The 13,914-nt window shown below is 36.9% G+C and overlaps 2 protein-coding genes across 10 annotated transcripts in view; one reads left to right on the top strand and one right to left on the bottom strand.

Annotated features, from left to right (window-relative positions):
- The window catches only part of SUSD1 (sushi domain containing 1), a 276,094-nt gene that overhangs the window by 9,814 nt on the left and 252,366 nt on the right, over positions 1 to 13,914 (bottom strand). For 3 of the 9 annotated variants that reach the window (XR_007146103.1, XR_007146107.1, XM_047829144.1), the window contains one exon: positions 13,177 to 13,687. The exons of 1 other annotated variant lie outside the window; for it this stretch is intronic. Coding sequence is in view for 2 of the 8 variants with exons in the window: in XM_047829144.1 (XP_047685100.1) it covers positions 13,650 to 13,687 (38 nt within the window). In the remaining 6 variants the exon portion in view is untranslated. Of the gene's footprint in view, positions 1 to 11,280; positions 11,506 to 13,176; positions 13,688 to 13,914 lie in introns of those variants that run through there. 5 more of the 9 variants (XM_047829141.1, XR_007146104.1, XR_007146105.1 and 2 more) reach the window with 5 other exon arrangements.
- UGCG (UDP-glucose ceramide glucosyltransferase) overlaps positions 1 to 13,914 on the top strand; it is a 38,495-nt gene that overhangs the window by 21,229 nt on the left and 3,352 nt on the right. Inside the window, exons 3-7 of the mRNA XM_047829147.1 lie at positions 6,123 to 6,225; positions 6,953 to 7,054; positions 8,536 to 8,648; positions 12,113 to 12,291; positions 13,581 to 13,667. Of these exons, the coding sequence (XP_047685103.1) occupies positions 6,123 to 6,225; positions 6,953 to 7,054; positions 8,536 to 8,648; positions 12,113 to 12,291; positions 13,581 to 13,667 (584 nt within the window). The remainder of the gene's footprint in view (positions 1 to 6,122; positions 6,226 to 6,952; positions 7,055 to 8,535; positions 8,649 to 12,112; positions 12,292 to 13,580; positions 13,668 to 13,914) is intronic.

The following is a 13,914-nucleotide window of genomic DNA, read 5'->3' as shown; positions in this document are numbered from 1 at the left end:
TAATTCTGTGTCCCCCTTTCTCTGTCCCTTCCTTTTGCGCTCTCTCAAAAATAAACGTAAAAATAAAATAAAAATGGAAGTTTTTCAAGCCTCACATTGTATAAATATATGCAGAGAGATTTTTTTTTTTTTAATTTTTTTTTCAACGTTTATTTATTTTGGGGACAGAGAGAGACAGAGCATGAATGGGGGAGGGGCAGAGAGAGAGGGAGACACAGAATCGGAAACAGGCTCCAGGCTCTGAGCCATCAGCCCAGAGCCTGACGCGGGGCTCGAACTCCCGGACCGCGAGATCGTGACCTGGCTGAAGTCGGACGCTCAACCGACTGCGCCACCCAGGCGCCCCAAGAGATTTTTTTTTTTAATGTTTTTTAAGTTTGTTTATTTAGAGAGAGAGAGTGCAAGCAAGGTAGGAACAGAGAGAGAGAGAGAGAGAATCCCAGGCAGGCTCCGCACCGGCAGTGCAGAGCCTGACGTGGGGCTTGAACCCACGAACTGTGAGATTATGACCCAAGCTGAGACCCAGAGTCTGTCGCCTAACCAACTGAGCCATCCAGGTGCAAGAGATTTTTTTAATAAATGAAAGAATATCTTCATTGATTATTATTAAATCTCAGAACAGCTTAGAATCATACATTTATCCTTGTGAAACTTAATGTCACATTTCAATTTCCTCATCCTACCCTTTCCCCATTCAACCACTCTCAACTAAGTTATGGAACTTCTGTGTTGCAGCCCTTGTGAGATGATAGTCACAGAATTTAATTGGTTGAGGAAGTTAGTGTGGGCTTTAGTTGTAGAAAGAGTTTCTAAAAATAATCCAGGAACATATGTATCCATTAATTCTGAACATTTGGGGTAAGTCGATAACTGATTTCTTCTTCTGAATGATTTTTCTTTTATTACAATGTGGGATTATCTCAAGAGCTCTTGTTTTTGCTTTTTCCACAAATTATGCCCTTGAGGTATTTAAATTCGTCAAGGAGAAAACTACTTTGATTCTTACTATAAAATGAGGAACTCCAAATGTAAGAGATTGTTTTTATTACTTTTTCAAAATTTTATTTACTAATTATAAAAGTACTGTTAGCTGTGTAAATCGAAAATTTGTAAAGTGGAGGAAAAGTGTTAAGCACCTGCAGTCTAAAGGAAAATTTGGATCTCACGGCATTTCATTTGCCTTTTATTTTTTAAATTTTTAAATATTTATTTATTTTTGAGAGACAGAGTGTGAGTGGGGGAGGGGCAGAGAACGAGGGAGACCCAGAACTCTGAGCAGATTCCAGGCTCCGAGTTGTCAGCACAAAGCCCAATGCGGGGCTCAAACCCACCAACCAGGAGATCATGACCTAAGCTGAAGTCGGATGCTTAACTGACTGAACCACCAGGCGCCCCAATTTCGTTTGATTTTTAAAAGACCAAGAGCAATGGCCCATGTTCCACAAGAAACTGAAGTGAAACCACTGACCTCCCACCAATCTGAGTGTGAACAGACAAGTCGCTTGTGTGCCCAAGGAGGCCTGTAGTCCTGAAACGAACATTTGTGTGACTGCCAGGCCCAGCAAACTTTACTATTTGCTTTTTGTCGAGTGTGAACACTGTTTTAGAGAAATATGTCTGGTTTCATCCTGGACCTAAATTTTTCCTCCTGATTTGATTTGGAACATTATAGGTGATTCTAGAAAAAAAAAAAAGAACATGGTCAGAAATTTAATTTTGGACACGTGCAAGAAAATTTCTTGTTCTGGTACTTGTTCTAAATTTCTAGGTTTAAATTTTGGTGAGACTGTTACTATGTTAATTGTCCTGAAAGATGTCTGTGCTTTACGTGTCTTATCAATTCACTTATTTTGATATTTATTCTTGGGGGGGGGAATGGAAAAGCCATGTAATTCATTTTCCGCAAATTGAGCACTCGGTGGCAGCAAAGAAGGCATTTAGGGAGAGATTTAGCTGTAGCAGGAAGATTCAGCAAAATAGCTTTACTTTAGTAAATCCTTGCCATATGAAGAGTTTTTTAGTTAAATGATCAGAATTCTTACCAGAGTGAGGGTGTGGTCATTGTGGTGGGTTTTTTGCTTCTTTTGCAAATACACAATTGGTTTAAAATGTTACAAGTCCAGTGCCATGTTTAGACTCTTTCTTACCAGTGGTGTAGCTCTCCTTAAGAAGAATTGTTTTCTAACTGGATAGTCTTCTAAACAAAGAATTAGAAGACAGAAAATCGAATCCGTTATCAAAAGACCAAGCACAACATATGTTAGTGAAACTTCCAAATCTGCAAGATTAGGAATTTACCAAGTAAACTTGGAAAACAGTATAAACAAACTATTTCTTGAAAATAGAGATACATATAACTCAACTTGTCCAGTCTTTGAATTCAGAGCTGTGTTCTTACGAAACATTTCCTTCTTAGCATCTATCTTTTACTCAGAAGTTACCCTAAAGACAAATGCATTAACTTATAAGTGTATTATTAATCGTTCCATGCCAGAGACTGTTCTAGGCATTTGGGGTCTAAATCTCTTCTTGTCATAGAAAATTTATATTCTGTAATCCAAATACCCTCATAAAATTTTTCTTTAAAAATGATATGTAGTTATTTATAGACAATTGAAGATATTCCTACCTGATATGCAATGTAATTGATTAATATCATTAAAAAGTTTTCTATTTTGGGGTGCCTGGGTGGCTCAGTCGGTTAGGCGGCCGACTTCGGCTCAGGTCACGATCTCGCTGTCCGTGAGAGCGAGCCCCGCGTCGGGCTCTGTGCTGACAGCTCAGAGCCTGGAGCCTGTTTCAGATTCTGTGTCTCCCTCTCTCTGACCCTCCCCCGTTCATGCTCTGTCTCTCTCTGTCTCAAAGATAAACGTTAAAAAAAATTTTTAAAAAAGTTTTCTATTTTAAGAAAATGTTTTGTCTTGTTTGCTATAGTTCAAAATTTATATTCCTAATGTCTACAGGGCTGAATCAGTGAGCCCTTTTTTCTTATGTCATTTATCTACCTAAATTTAATGCTATATATGCATCTGAACATAGCATACGTGATTATTGCCATTTCAGACATTCACTTCTTGAATATCAAAGGGCTGGATCCCAGGTTGTGGATTTCCTACACCTCTCTTGTTCTCAGCCTTTTAGTCATTGTACTGTTTGAAAAGGAAATTACTAAGGAGTTGTTGGAGACTAATCTTCTCATCTAAATTACTCTGGGTTTTAGGTGTGCCTGGTTGTTTCAACTGAGTGTCCGTCTCAGGTCATGATCCTAGGGTTGTGGGATCGAGCCCTGTGTTGGGCTTTGCGCTGAGTGTGGAACGTGCTTAGGATTCTCTATTTCTGTCTTTCTCTCTCTGCCCCTCTCCCCCGTTCACACTCTCAATAAAATAAAATAAGATAAAATAAAGAGATATGAAAAGTTTATTAAAAATAAATAAATAAATTGCTCTGGTGTTTATTTCTAGATTCATACTGCCCATTTATACTGGAATTCACTGTATTGTATAGCTGTTTCAGATTTATAAAGTAAGCGTTTTCTTGAAATATTTTTAATAAATGCTATATTTTTGAACATAAATACTTACATTTGATCCTTTAGATAGTGTAAAAATATACAAAAAAATTTTTTTTGTTTATTTTTGAGAGAGAGAAAGAGAGCACGAACGGGGGAGGGGCAGAGAGAGAGAGGGAGACACAGGATCCGAAGCAGGCTCCAGGCTCCGAGCTGTCAGCATAGGGCCCGACATGGGATTCAAATCCCCCAAACCGTGAGATCATGACCTGAGCCAAAGTCAGACGCTTAACCTGCCGAGCCATCCAGGCACCCCTAAAAAATTTTTTTTTGTATTAGCTAAGAAAGCTTTCAACCAACTTAATATGCTTTGTTTTGCCGGTTACAGTGTAGTTGGAGTGATTTAATTATTCCAATACAGAGATTCCTAGCAAATAAAATGTTTGATCAAACTGAAGACACAGAGGTGGTTAGCAGAGCTGAAAAATCAAGATTCCTGGTAACATTTAATACCTTAGAACATACTTGGAATGCTACCTCCTATTTGGTATAATTTTCAATATTAGAAACAAGCAAAAGCATAAGTTAAGTCGTGTGTTTAAATAAAAGTCTGAACATTTTTTAGATAATGTGAATTGAGTTTTATTTGCACTCTGGCTAATCAGGAGATGTTTGGTTTTCATTTGAAATTAAAAGGCATAATCAATAAAAATGGAAACTTTAAATCTTACATTTGAATAAAGGTAAAACTCTGTCTCCTTTGAATACTTTTCTAGAGCTGTATTTTGCAAAGTTTTCTCTTGCTAGGGAAGAAAGCAAAGACTAACTTTTTTTATTATATTTTATGGAATTGTATCATTTATGGACATTTCCTTTCACTTGTATTTGCTCATACCTGCAAAACAGCATAAATTATAAAAGCATTAAAGAAACTGAGGTGTTGGGAAAAACTAGGCATTCTTACAGCAAGGCTGGCTGAGCAGCTCATTCTAGGAGGGAAGCTAATTGTAACTTTTACCCTTTGGAAAGTCACTTAATCTTTCTGATCTTCATTGTTAAGGTCGATGCCTTTTGGCTAGTTCAGTGGAACATTGTTTTGAGAGTCAGGTTGGGAAGAGGACTGATGCTTTACAGGATTTAGGAGTCAACCCTTTGGAAAATTCAAGGGCGTGGGCAGGAGTGGTGTCCTTCCCATTCTCAGACTTTTATCTGGTCCCTGAAGACTAGGTAGCTATAAAGTTGGTTTCAATACCTCCTGAGTGGCAATTTTGGTCAGTCATCATTAAAGGTAGCTAGTTGATAGAATGTATAATAATAATAGGTACAAAGTATGAGAAAACTATACATTGTTTTCCCAGAGTCTACTTAACTATTGAGAAAACTTTTTTTTTTTCCACCTGAAAAAAAAAATCTTATTACCTTCTTCATTGACCTTAGTTAGTCCTGGCCCTTCTCATACTCAGCCCCTAATTTCCATATTGCCAGTTTTTGCTGAGTTTCCCTTTACCTGAGCTGGTTCCTGTATGTTAGATACTTAAAAAGCTATGTCCTTAGCTCTTTGTATTTTTTTTTTAAACACATAGCTTTGTTTTTTCGGGGACACAGCTAACCTCCCTCCTTTGCTTAAAAATGTCCATCCCATTTTAGAAAGAGAATTGGTAGGATATTTGTCACTGACTGAGTCAGCATGAATTTAGCAGCACTTAAAAAAAAAAGTTACTACTAAGAATACTTATCCCACAAAATAATAAAGTAGCATCTTTGTATGTGAAAGCAAACACTTTTTTTTAAAAAAAATGTAGTAGTTTATTAAATGGTAATTTAAAGGTTTAGCTCCAGATTTTTTAAACTTAGTTACATGTCCGAACTGCCCCCAGAGATTCTAATTCAAAAGTAAGAGTGGGGCCCAGTATTCTCTTTGAATAAATGTCCCAGGGTAACCGACACAGCCAGTCAAATGTGAAGAAATGACTTCCCTAATGTCCTATCAAAGAGTAAACATCCTATCAAAGAGTAAACGTAGCACTGAGCAAAATAAAACCCTGGATATTTTCATTGTTAGAAGGCTAATCATGCTTCTCAGGATGATAGACTTTCAACCAAATTCTATTTTATTTCAAAAAATTATTATACAGCAAAAATCTAATAGCACTTTGTCCTTTTCATGGGAAGAGTTTGGAAAAACTCTTTACGTTGATCATTCTGGGATTTGATACATACTTTACGGCACCTTCATGAAATAGTAAGTTCAGAGACAGAGCTTCTAGAGAACAGGGAGATGTTTCATGATGAAGGCCACAGAGAAGCTTGAGATCCAGTTTAATTCAGGCCATGCCTGTCTGGGAATGGCAAGACTTCCAACTGTGGGGGTTGCCAGTCTCTTCATTACCTCTGCTGCTTGCAAATCAGCCCCTGTTCTGGAGAAGCTGCTCTCAATTAAAGCAACACTTGATGTCATAAGTATTTGCATCATTATGAGTACTCTCTTAACTTTTAAATGCTGTGTGTACAACGGCTTCTTTTTCCTAATGCTTTTTATCAATCAGTAAATACCAATAATGTGCTTATTTTTGTAAAAGAGGTTTAATCTCCGTAAAATGTGTTCTTTGACTAGTATGAAGTACTCCTTTGTGTACAAGATCACGATGATCCAGCCATTGATGTATGTAAGAAGCTTCTTGGAAAATACCCAAATGTTGATGCTAGATTGTTTATTGGTAGGTAACAAATAAATTCTACCATAACCCTTTTGCTTTAATAGTATTAAGTATCAGTAATCCTTGCATTAAACTATAGATTAAGCTGTTGGCCACCCACTGACGTTATTGGGATGTTTGCTTTCTGCGTGTTTGTTAGAGTAGGGAAAGGTGTTTCTAGCCTTTCGAGAGAACTTAAGTTATAAAAACACAGGGTGGTGGTGGTGGTCGTCGTTGTTTTTCCATATCTGGGATTAACAAAATAACCAAAAAAAAAAACCACCCCAAGTTATGTTTTTCTCAGACACGAGAATCTGTTATTTTTGTTTCTTTACTATTTTCAACCTGTGGGCCTTCTTATATCTCATTCACTGTAGTTGGGAGTGAGCAATAGAATTTACTTTTATTATATTGCAAAAAGAATATTTTTCAAAAGCCTGCAGGCTTATTCTAAAGACTTGCAGAGAGATATTTGCCATTAAACATTGATTCATACTTAACTATTGATGCAATAATTTAAGCATCAAACTGAAACTAATGTATTTTCAAAGACAAATTCATTCTCTTTTTGAGAATGAACAATTTTTTCTAAATATGAATAATAAGGAATGCAAAACACATTAAAGTATGTTTGTTTCTGTTATTACGTATGAAGGTACTTTTCACTTCTCCCTACCATGTATCTGTATAATAGAATATATTTTCAGTGTTGGATGAATCTTTCATAGTTGTATCTTTAAATTTTTAGGTGGCAAAAAGGTTGGCATTAACCCTAAAATTAATAATTTAATGCCAGGATATGAAGTTGCAAAGTATGATCTGATATGGATCTGTGATAGTGGAATAAGAGGTGAGCTGCTTTTTATTTGTTTTACAGAACTATTCATTTGATGATAAAATGCCAAAAGCATTCTAAAAATACATGCATCAATCCTTTTTGTTTGCCTAATAAAGTAATTCATTTCATCATTATTTCATGGTAAAATGTCAAGTTATACTTATTTGGAATTTTTTTTAATGCTACTCTAGAATGTTACATCTGTAGAATTGTTTTTGTTTTGAAGAGAAAATTCCAACTATTAAAAAAAGAATAGTCACGGTCTACCATACAATCCTTTACACAAGATTTTTCATAGTTGTAAGTTTTCCCGAGTTCATGTAATAACTTGTCTTTTACTTTAATCTGTTTGTGGCACCAATACTGTCTCACACAAAGGGACAGAAATTAATAAGTGAATATTTTACCGAAATACAAACATGGCTTTTAATTGGTTTTAGGAGGAAAATATACTGAAATCATAATTTGCGTGTTTGCATTTTTAAACATTTATATTCTAATTACCGTAAGTTTCTCAAGCTCAGTATTTGGGGTTGGGTGATTGTTGTTGAGGCTGCCCTATGGGATGGTTAGCAAGCATCCCTGGCCTCTCCACACTAGATGCCAGTAGCACCTCTTTCTCAGTAGTGACAACCAAAAATGTCCCTAGACGTTGCTAAGTGTCCCCTGCAGGGCAGCAGTTGGGAACCACTGTTGTAGAATATGTGTATTTAAGGCCCAAATACACTTTTATACAATAGGTTTGTTCATAGCTTTTGTATTTTTGAAGGAAATAAAAATACAAAGTCATGGAAAAAGGTAGGAGGTATTTGCTATTTGAAGAGGGGACAGTGATTTAAATTTTTTTTATTAGCTTGAAACAGATGTGAAAATTAATAGAAGTGTGACATGCCTAATTAATCAGGCTCATTATGAGTCTTGTCAGTTCATGGACAGAGAGACTACGTTCATTCTTCGTGTTTGCTACCTTAAATTATTTTCTATCGTACATTTGTTTTGTTTTCATAATGTATGTTCATCTCTCGGTCAAGTATAATCTCATTCAATTCCCATTAGCAGTTTTATGACATAGGATATCTCATATCCTCCAAGAAAGTGGAGGCTCATCTCCTGTAGTTAGAGAGTGCAGGAAACCAGCGTAAGAACTGAGGTCCTTTCAGCTCTGCTCCTGTAACTTTTCCATTAGGAACACATTGTCCACATTCTAGTTGGGAGGTTCTGAAATAGGGGGAGTACCATTTTCAAGGTATATCCTAGCTCTGGTACCTATTAGCCTGAAAGTGTGTAGAGTAAATTAGCTTATCATAAAGTATGCCTTTTTGAAATTTTGTATTCTACCTAGAAAAGTGATTGAGAATGATTTTATTAGATCCAGATGTAAAAAAGAACTTTATAACAGCTCACAAAATACATTTCACATTGGTGGGCATTTTACTAAAAAGGATTGTTTTTTTCTCTTTCCCTCACCACCTGTTTGTCTTTTTTTATTGTAGTAATTCCAGACACACTTACTGACATGGTTAACCAAATGACAGAGAAAGTGGGCCTGGTTCATGGGCTGCCCTATGTAGCAGACAGACAGGGCTTTGCTGCTACATTAGAACAGGTAAGTATGGTTGTCATAGATAATATTGTCGCATCCCTGATCTTCCAGAAACTTGAGATTATTCTGAGAGTTGGGATGGACTACGTGAAGTTAACTGTAATTAAGTCTGTTTTAACCTGCTAAGTACTGGCATCCTCAAGATGAGAGTAGCTGTTTTAGTAGTGAAGAAATTCTTGGGCCCCTGGAATCACTCACAGCCACGCTCTGGCGGTGAATGAATGTGCACAGGAAATATCTTGTGGTCTCATTACCAGCTGAACACAGTATATTGTTTCCTTCTGGTCCTTGCTTTCAGTTCTAGAGTTTGGTTCTAGGCTTACATAAAAGCACATGACATATAGTTCTTTCAGAAATCTAATCTGAAAATAATTTTTTTTTTTAAGATTTTAAGTATTAATCTCTACACCCAAAGTGGGGCTCAAACTCACAACCCTGAGGTCAAGAGTCACATGCTTTTCCAACTGAGCCAGCTGGGCACCCCAAGAATCTTTTTTAAATATCAGAGTATTTCAAATACACACAACAAAGGAAAACTGTTGTTATAAAATTATAAGTTATTACAATTATAAGTTATTATAAAATCCATTTGATTTCCTTTTAAAATGGATTTCTAAAAATTACTGGAGAGGGGTGCCTGGGTGGTTCAGTTGGTTAAGCGTCCGACTTCGGCTCAGGTCATGATCTTGCAGTTTGTGGGTTCGAGCCCTGCGTCAGGCTCTGGGCTGACAGAGCTCATAGCCTGGAGCCTGCTTTGGATTCTGTGTCTCCCTCTCTCTGTCCCTTCCCTACTCACACTCTCTCTCTGTCTCAAAAATAAATAAACATTGAAAAAAAATTTTTTTAATTACTGGACAAACTTATTTTGTGGTTTCCATTTTTTTCTCTTCACCCTATAATAGAATTATATAAACTATAAATTGTGGGAAAATGTAAGAAGCAAAAAAAAAAGCCATAACCCTACCAACTAGAGGAAGTTTCTATTTTTTTCCTATATTGAGGTGGTACTCTAAAAACAATTCATATATGATTTTTGTCACTTCATCAGCTTTTCTCCCTATCCTTAATAATTTTTAACATTTAATTAAAAATTTTTTTTTAACATTTATTTATTTTTGAGACAGAGAGAGACAGAGCATGAACGGGGTAGGGGCAGAGAGAGAGGGAGACACAGAATTGGAAACAGGCTCCAGGCTCTGAGCCGTCAGCACAGAGCCCGACGTGGGGCTCGAACTCACAAACTACGAGATCATGACCTGAGCCAAAGTCGGCCGCTTAACCGACGGAGCCACCCAGGTGCCGCAACATTTAATTTTTTTAAGTTTATTTATTTTGAGAGAGACAGAGACAGCACATGAGCAGAGAAGAGTCAGAGAGGGAGAGAGAGAGAGAGCTTATCCCACGCAGGCTCCATGCTGTCAGTGCAGAGCCCAACACAGGGCTTGAACCTACAAACCATGAGATCGTGACCTGATGAAACCAAGAGTCAGACACTTAACTGACTGAGCCATCTAGGCGCCTCATGAGTAATTTTTTATAAAAGTGATTTTTGTTGACTGTATCATAGTCTATCATCCTATCCTAGACCTGACTTAACCATTCCTGTGCTGTTAAACATTTAGGAAGAATGTTTTCACGTCATAAGGGAAGGACATATGGTTGCAATCTTTTAAACACGTCAACTTGCTTTTAAGTGTATCTGCACTTGTATGATTTTGAATTGCAGTCTTGTGATTACTACAGATCTTAGGGGGTAAAGGTACATTGTGTGTGGAATTTAACCTTTGGCACTTTGAGCCATGACCTCTTAATACTGCCCATGAATAGATTTGTCCTATTGCAAGTCTTTAAATATCAGAGTTTTTGTTTAGTAAGAGAAACTCTGAGTAGTTACTTTAAAATAAAATACTTAAAAAAATTTTTTTTAGTATTTATTTTTGAGAGAGAGTGTGAGAGAGCGTGCGAGTGGGGGAGGGGCAGAGAGAGAGGGACAGAGGATCCAAAGTAGGCTCTGTACTGACAGCAGAGAGCCCGATGCCAGGGCCTGAACTCAGGAACCGTGAGACCGTGACCTGATCGGAAGTTGGACACTTAACCGACTAAGCCACCCAAGCACCCCAAAAATAAAACTTTTTATTCTTACATGCCACATCATACTTTTGTTTTACAAATATCCAAGTTGATTTATAATGGCAGTGGTAAGCATCTCCCAGATCACACAAATCAGTGACTTAGGTTAAATGTAATCCTTAAAGGCCCCTTTGCCATACTTAGAGTGAATGGAAATAGAGGGATTGTTCCAGTCTGTAAAGAAATCCTGGGAGCCTTTGATGGAGTCCCTATTTCCACCTCATTCCTAAAGCCTCACTTAATAACTGCTTAAGAAATTAAGATGTGTGCTTCTGGTCTTCAGCGTTTGGTTCAGTTCAGCCCCATAAACCACAACTTCACTACAGTCTGGATATTGAGCAGGCAGCAAGAATCCTATTATTTGTCACCACCCCTGCCAGTTCTCTTGTTCCATGCTGTGTGTATGTAACTGCTGCCATTGGGAAAAATCACCGTTCTCTATTTCAAGCTAGTTAGGAAAGGCAGCATATCTAAGATGTAAACAAAAGGGTTTTATGTCTAATAATTAGGATGATGACCATTTTATTCTACCACTAATTTAGCAACTTGCATAGCTCATGACTTCAAAGCATATCTAGGGAAAGGGGGAGTAAAATGGAAGACAGAATCTCAGTATCTTCCCTGTTTGTGAAAGATACATTGAAAGATAACATTGGGCAAATCAGGAAGAAGCTCAGAGACTCGGGGGCAGGAAGCAGCTCAGTGACTCGGGGGCAGGAAGCAGCCAGCTCTGCAAAAAAGGGTACAAAAAAGGAATTTAGAAACAGGATTGTCCTGTAGGTTGATATACCTACAGGTGAGTATTTGAGTATTTGTGTGTTATGTATGCATGTGTGAGTACACACATAAACACACGTGCATACGCATACACATATATGCAAATACATACACCTTTATGTGTAGGGGTGTGTGTGTGCAGTTACACATATTTAAAGTACAATATGCATTATATATTATAAAATATAAAATATTAATGAATATTTTATATGTGTTTGAGTCCTATTTTTACCTGACTTATATCCAAATTAGGTTTTATTTGGATGAATCTTTAGGGAAGACAGTATTTATTTGGGAATACAATATATACTTTTCCCTCCTAGAAGTATATTTTCTTCGTAATGGTAATAACAGGAATAGTCAACCAAACAAGAAATTACTGATTGCCTGCTACATGAAAACACTGTTTTATAAAAATTTTTATTCAGGTAGTTTATGTAAGAATACTAAGATAGTCATACCTAAAGGATATTCTTTCGGAAAAAAAAAAGTTTATACATACCATACTTTTAACATAACATCCTAATTACACACATATGTTTTTGCTTTTGTTTCGGCAGGTATATTTTGGAACTTCTCATCCAAGGTCCTATATCTCTGCCAACGTAACTGGCTTCAAATGTGTGACAGGAATGTCTTGTTTAATGAGAAAGGATGTGTTAGATCAAGCAGGAGGGCTTATAGCTTTTGCTCAATACATTGCTGAGGATTACTTTATGGCCAAAGCCATAGCTGACCGGTAAGCAAACTAAATCACATTAGGCTGTAGTATTTTTAGTACCTGACTTCTGTTGGTTTATTGTATTTGTTAAAGTCTTGGATTAAGGGGCTATTTTATTTTAGTTTTTGCTAGTGAGTACAGAATAGGTCAATATTTTTTAAGAAAGTAATTCCTGTTCCTAGATATTGTTATGAAAGAAATATGTGAATAAATGACTGTTCTACATTCTTTAATGTGATTTGACATAATGAAAAGGAAGCTTCTCTGTGATTATAAATTTTCATTATTATGGATGTAAATTTCTATGTGTTTTAGAAGAATTAAAAATGTTAGTGCAGTCATAAGCTAGCAGGTGATTTAAATTTAAAGATTTACAAAATTTAAAGAATATGATTCCACATTTTGGAATTTCTCAGTAGATTATTTGATGCTCTGCTAAATAGCCACTTAACGATTCATATGACTGGCTTAACATTTTCTCTGTCACAAAATTGTTTGCTTTTAAAGGAGTTCATTGCCTCATGTGATAATTTACTAAAGATAGGATTTTAAAAATTGGTATGTTTTAAAAATTCATGATGCTATTCATGTGGCTCATAGTTTCATAGCGTTTCCAATGCGATGTATATATAATACCACTTTTGTTTGCATTTCATGTTGAATATCCACACACACATCACACATATTCCCCATCCCACCCCACCCCACTCCACCCCCCACTGCCCGCCATTTGATTTGGTGGGTTTTTTTGGTTTTGGTTTTGGTTAGTAGTGATCAGAGACTAAACTATTAATTTTTTTTAACGTTTATTTATTTTTGAGACAGAGACAGAGCATGAACAGGGGAGGGTCAGAGAGAGAGGGAGACACAATCTGAAACAGGCTCCAGGCTCTGAGCTGTCAGCACAGAGCCCGACGCGGGGCTCTGACTCACGGACCGTGGGATCATGACCTGAGCCGAAGTCAGACGCTTAACCGACTGTCCCACCTAGGTGACGCGAGACTAAACTATTAAATACGAACCCACTCCACTTGGTACTTTGAGAACATCTGTATTATAAGTTTTTTAAACTGTAAACTGAGAGGTTGTAGCTCCTTCCAGTTCTAGATGGTACGGTCATAGTCTGTGTATTTGCTAAAACATCCAGGAGTACGATACACCCTAAGGGTGCTGATCCTGAGAACTAGGCTCACCCTGAACACCAACAGTTCTTAACTCCTTACAGTGATGAGTAAGTAAATGCATAACCAGTCATGCCTGCAGGTGTTCATCATCACAGTTCACTTAATAATTGTCTTAATTTTCAGAGGTTGGAGGTTTGCGATGTCCACTCAGGTTGCAATGCAAAACTCTGGCTCTTATTCAATTTCCCAATTTCAATCCAGAATGATCAGGTAAATCAGTTGGCTTTCTTCTTTTTATACATGGTTAAAAGAAAAAGGGGGGAGAGAGTAATTTTTACATGGTCTAACTTGATATTTAAAATATCTAAAAGTCAAATTTTTGTTTAGTTCCAGAAAAGAGAGGTTAGCATCTTTGTTAAAATAAATTTAATGTCTAAATATATTTTCTTGCTGTGTAATCCTGAATGCATTCAGTAAAGAGATGTTGAGACTTTGCTATCTTTAATGTGCTGTTCTC

Source organism: Prionailurus viverrinus, chromosome D4 (assembly GCF_022837055.1).
Source record: "Prionailurus viverrinus isolate Anna chromosome D4, UM_Priviv_1.0, whole genome shotgun sequence".
NCBI classification, from domain to species: domain Eukaryota; kingdom Metazoa; phylum Chordata; class Mammalia; order Carnivora; family Felidae; genus Prionailurus; species Prionailurus viverrinus.
Note: the sequence above shows the minus strand (reverse complement) of the source record. Positions and strands in the feature narration are given on the sequence as shown.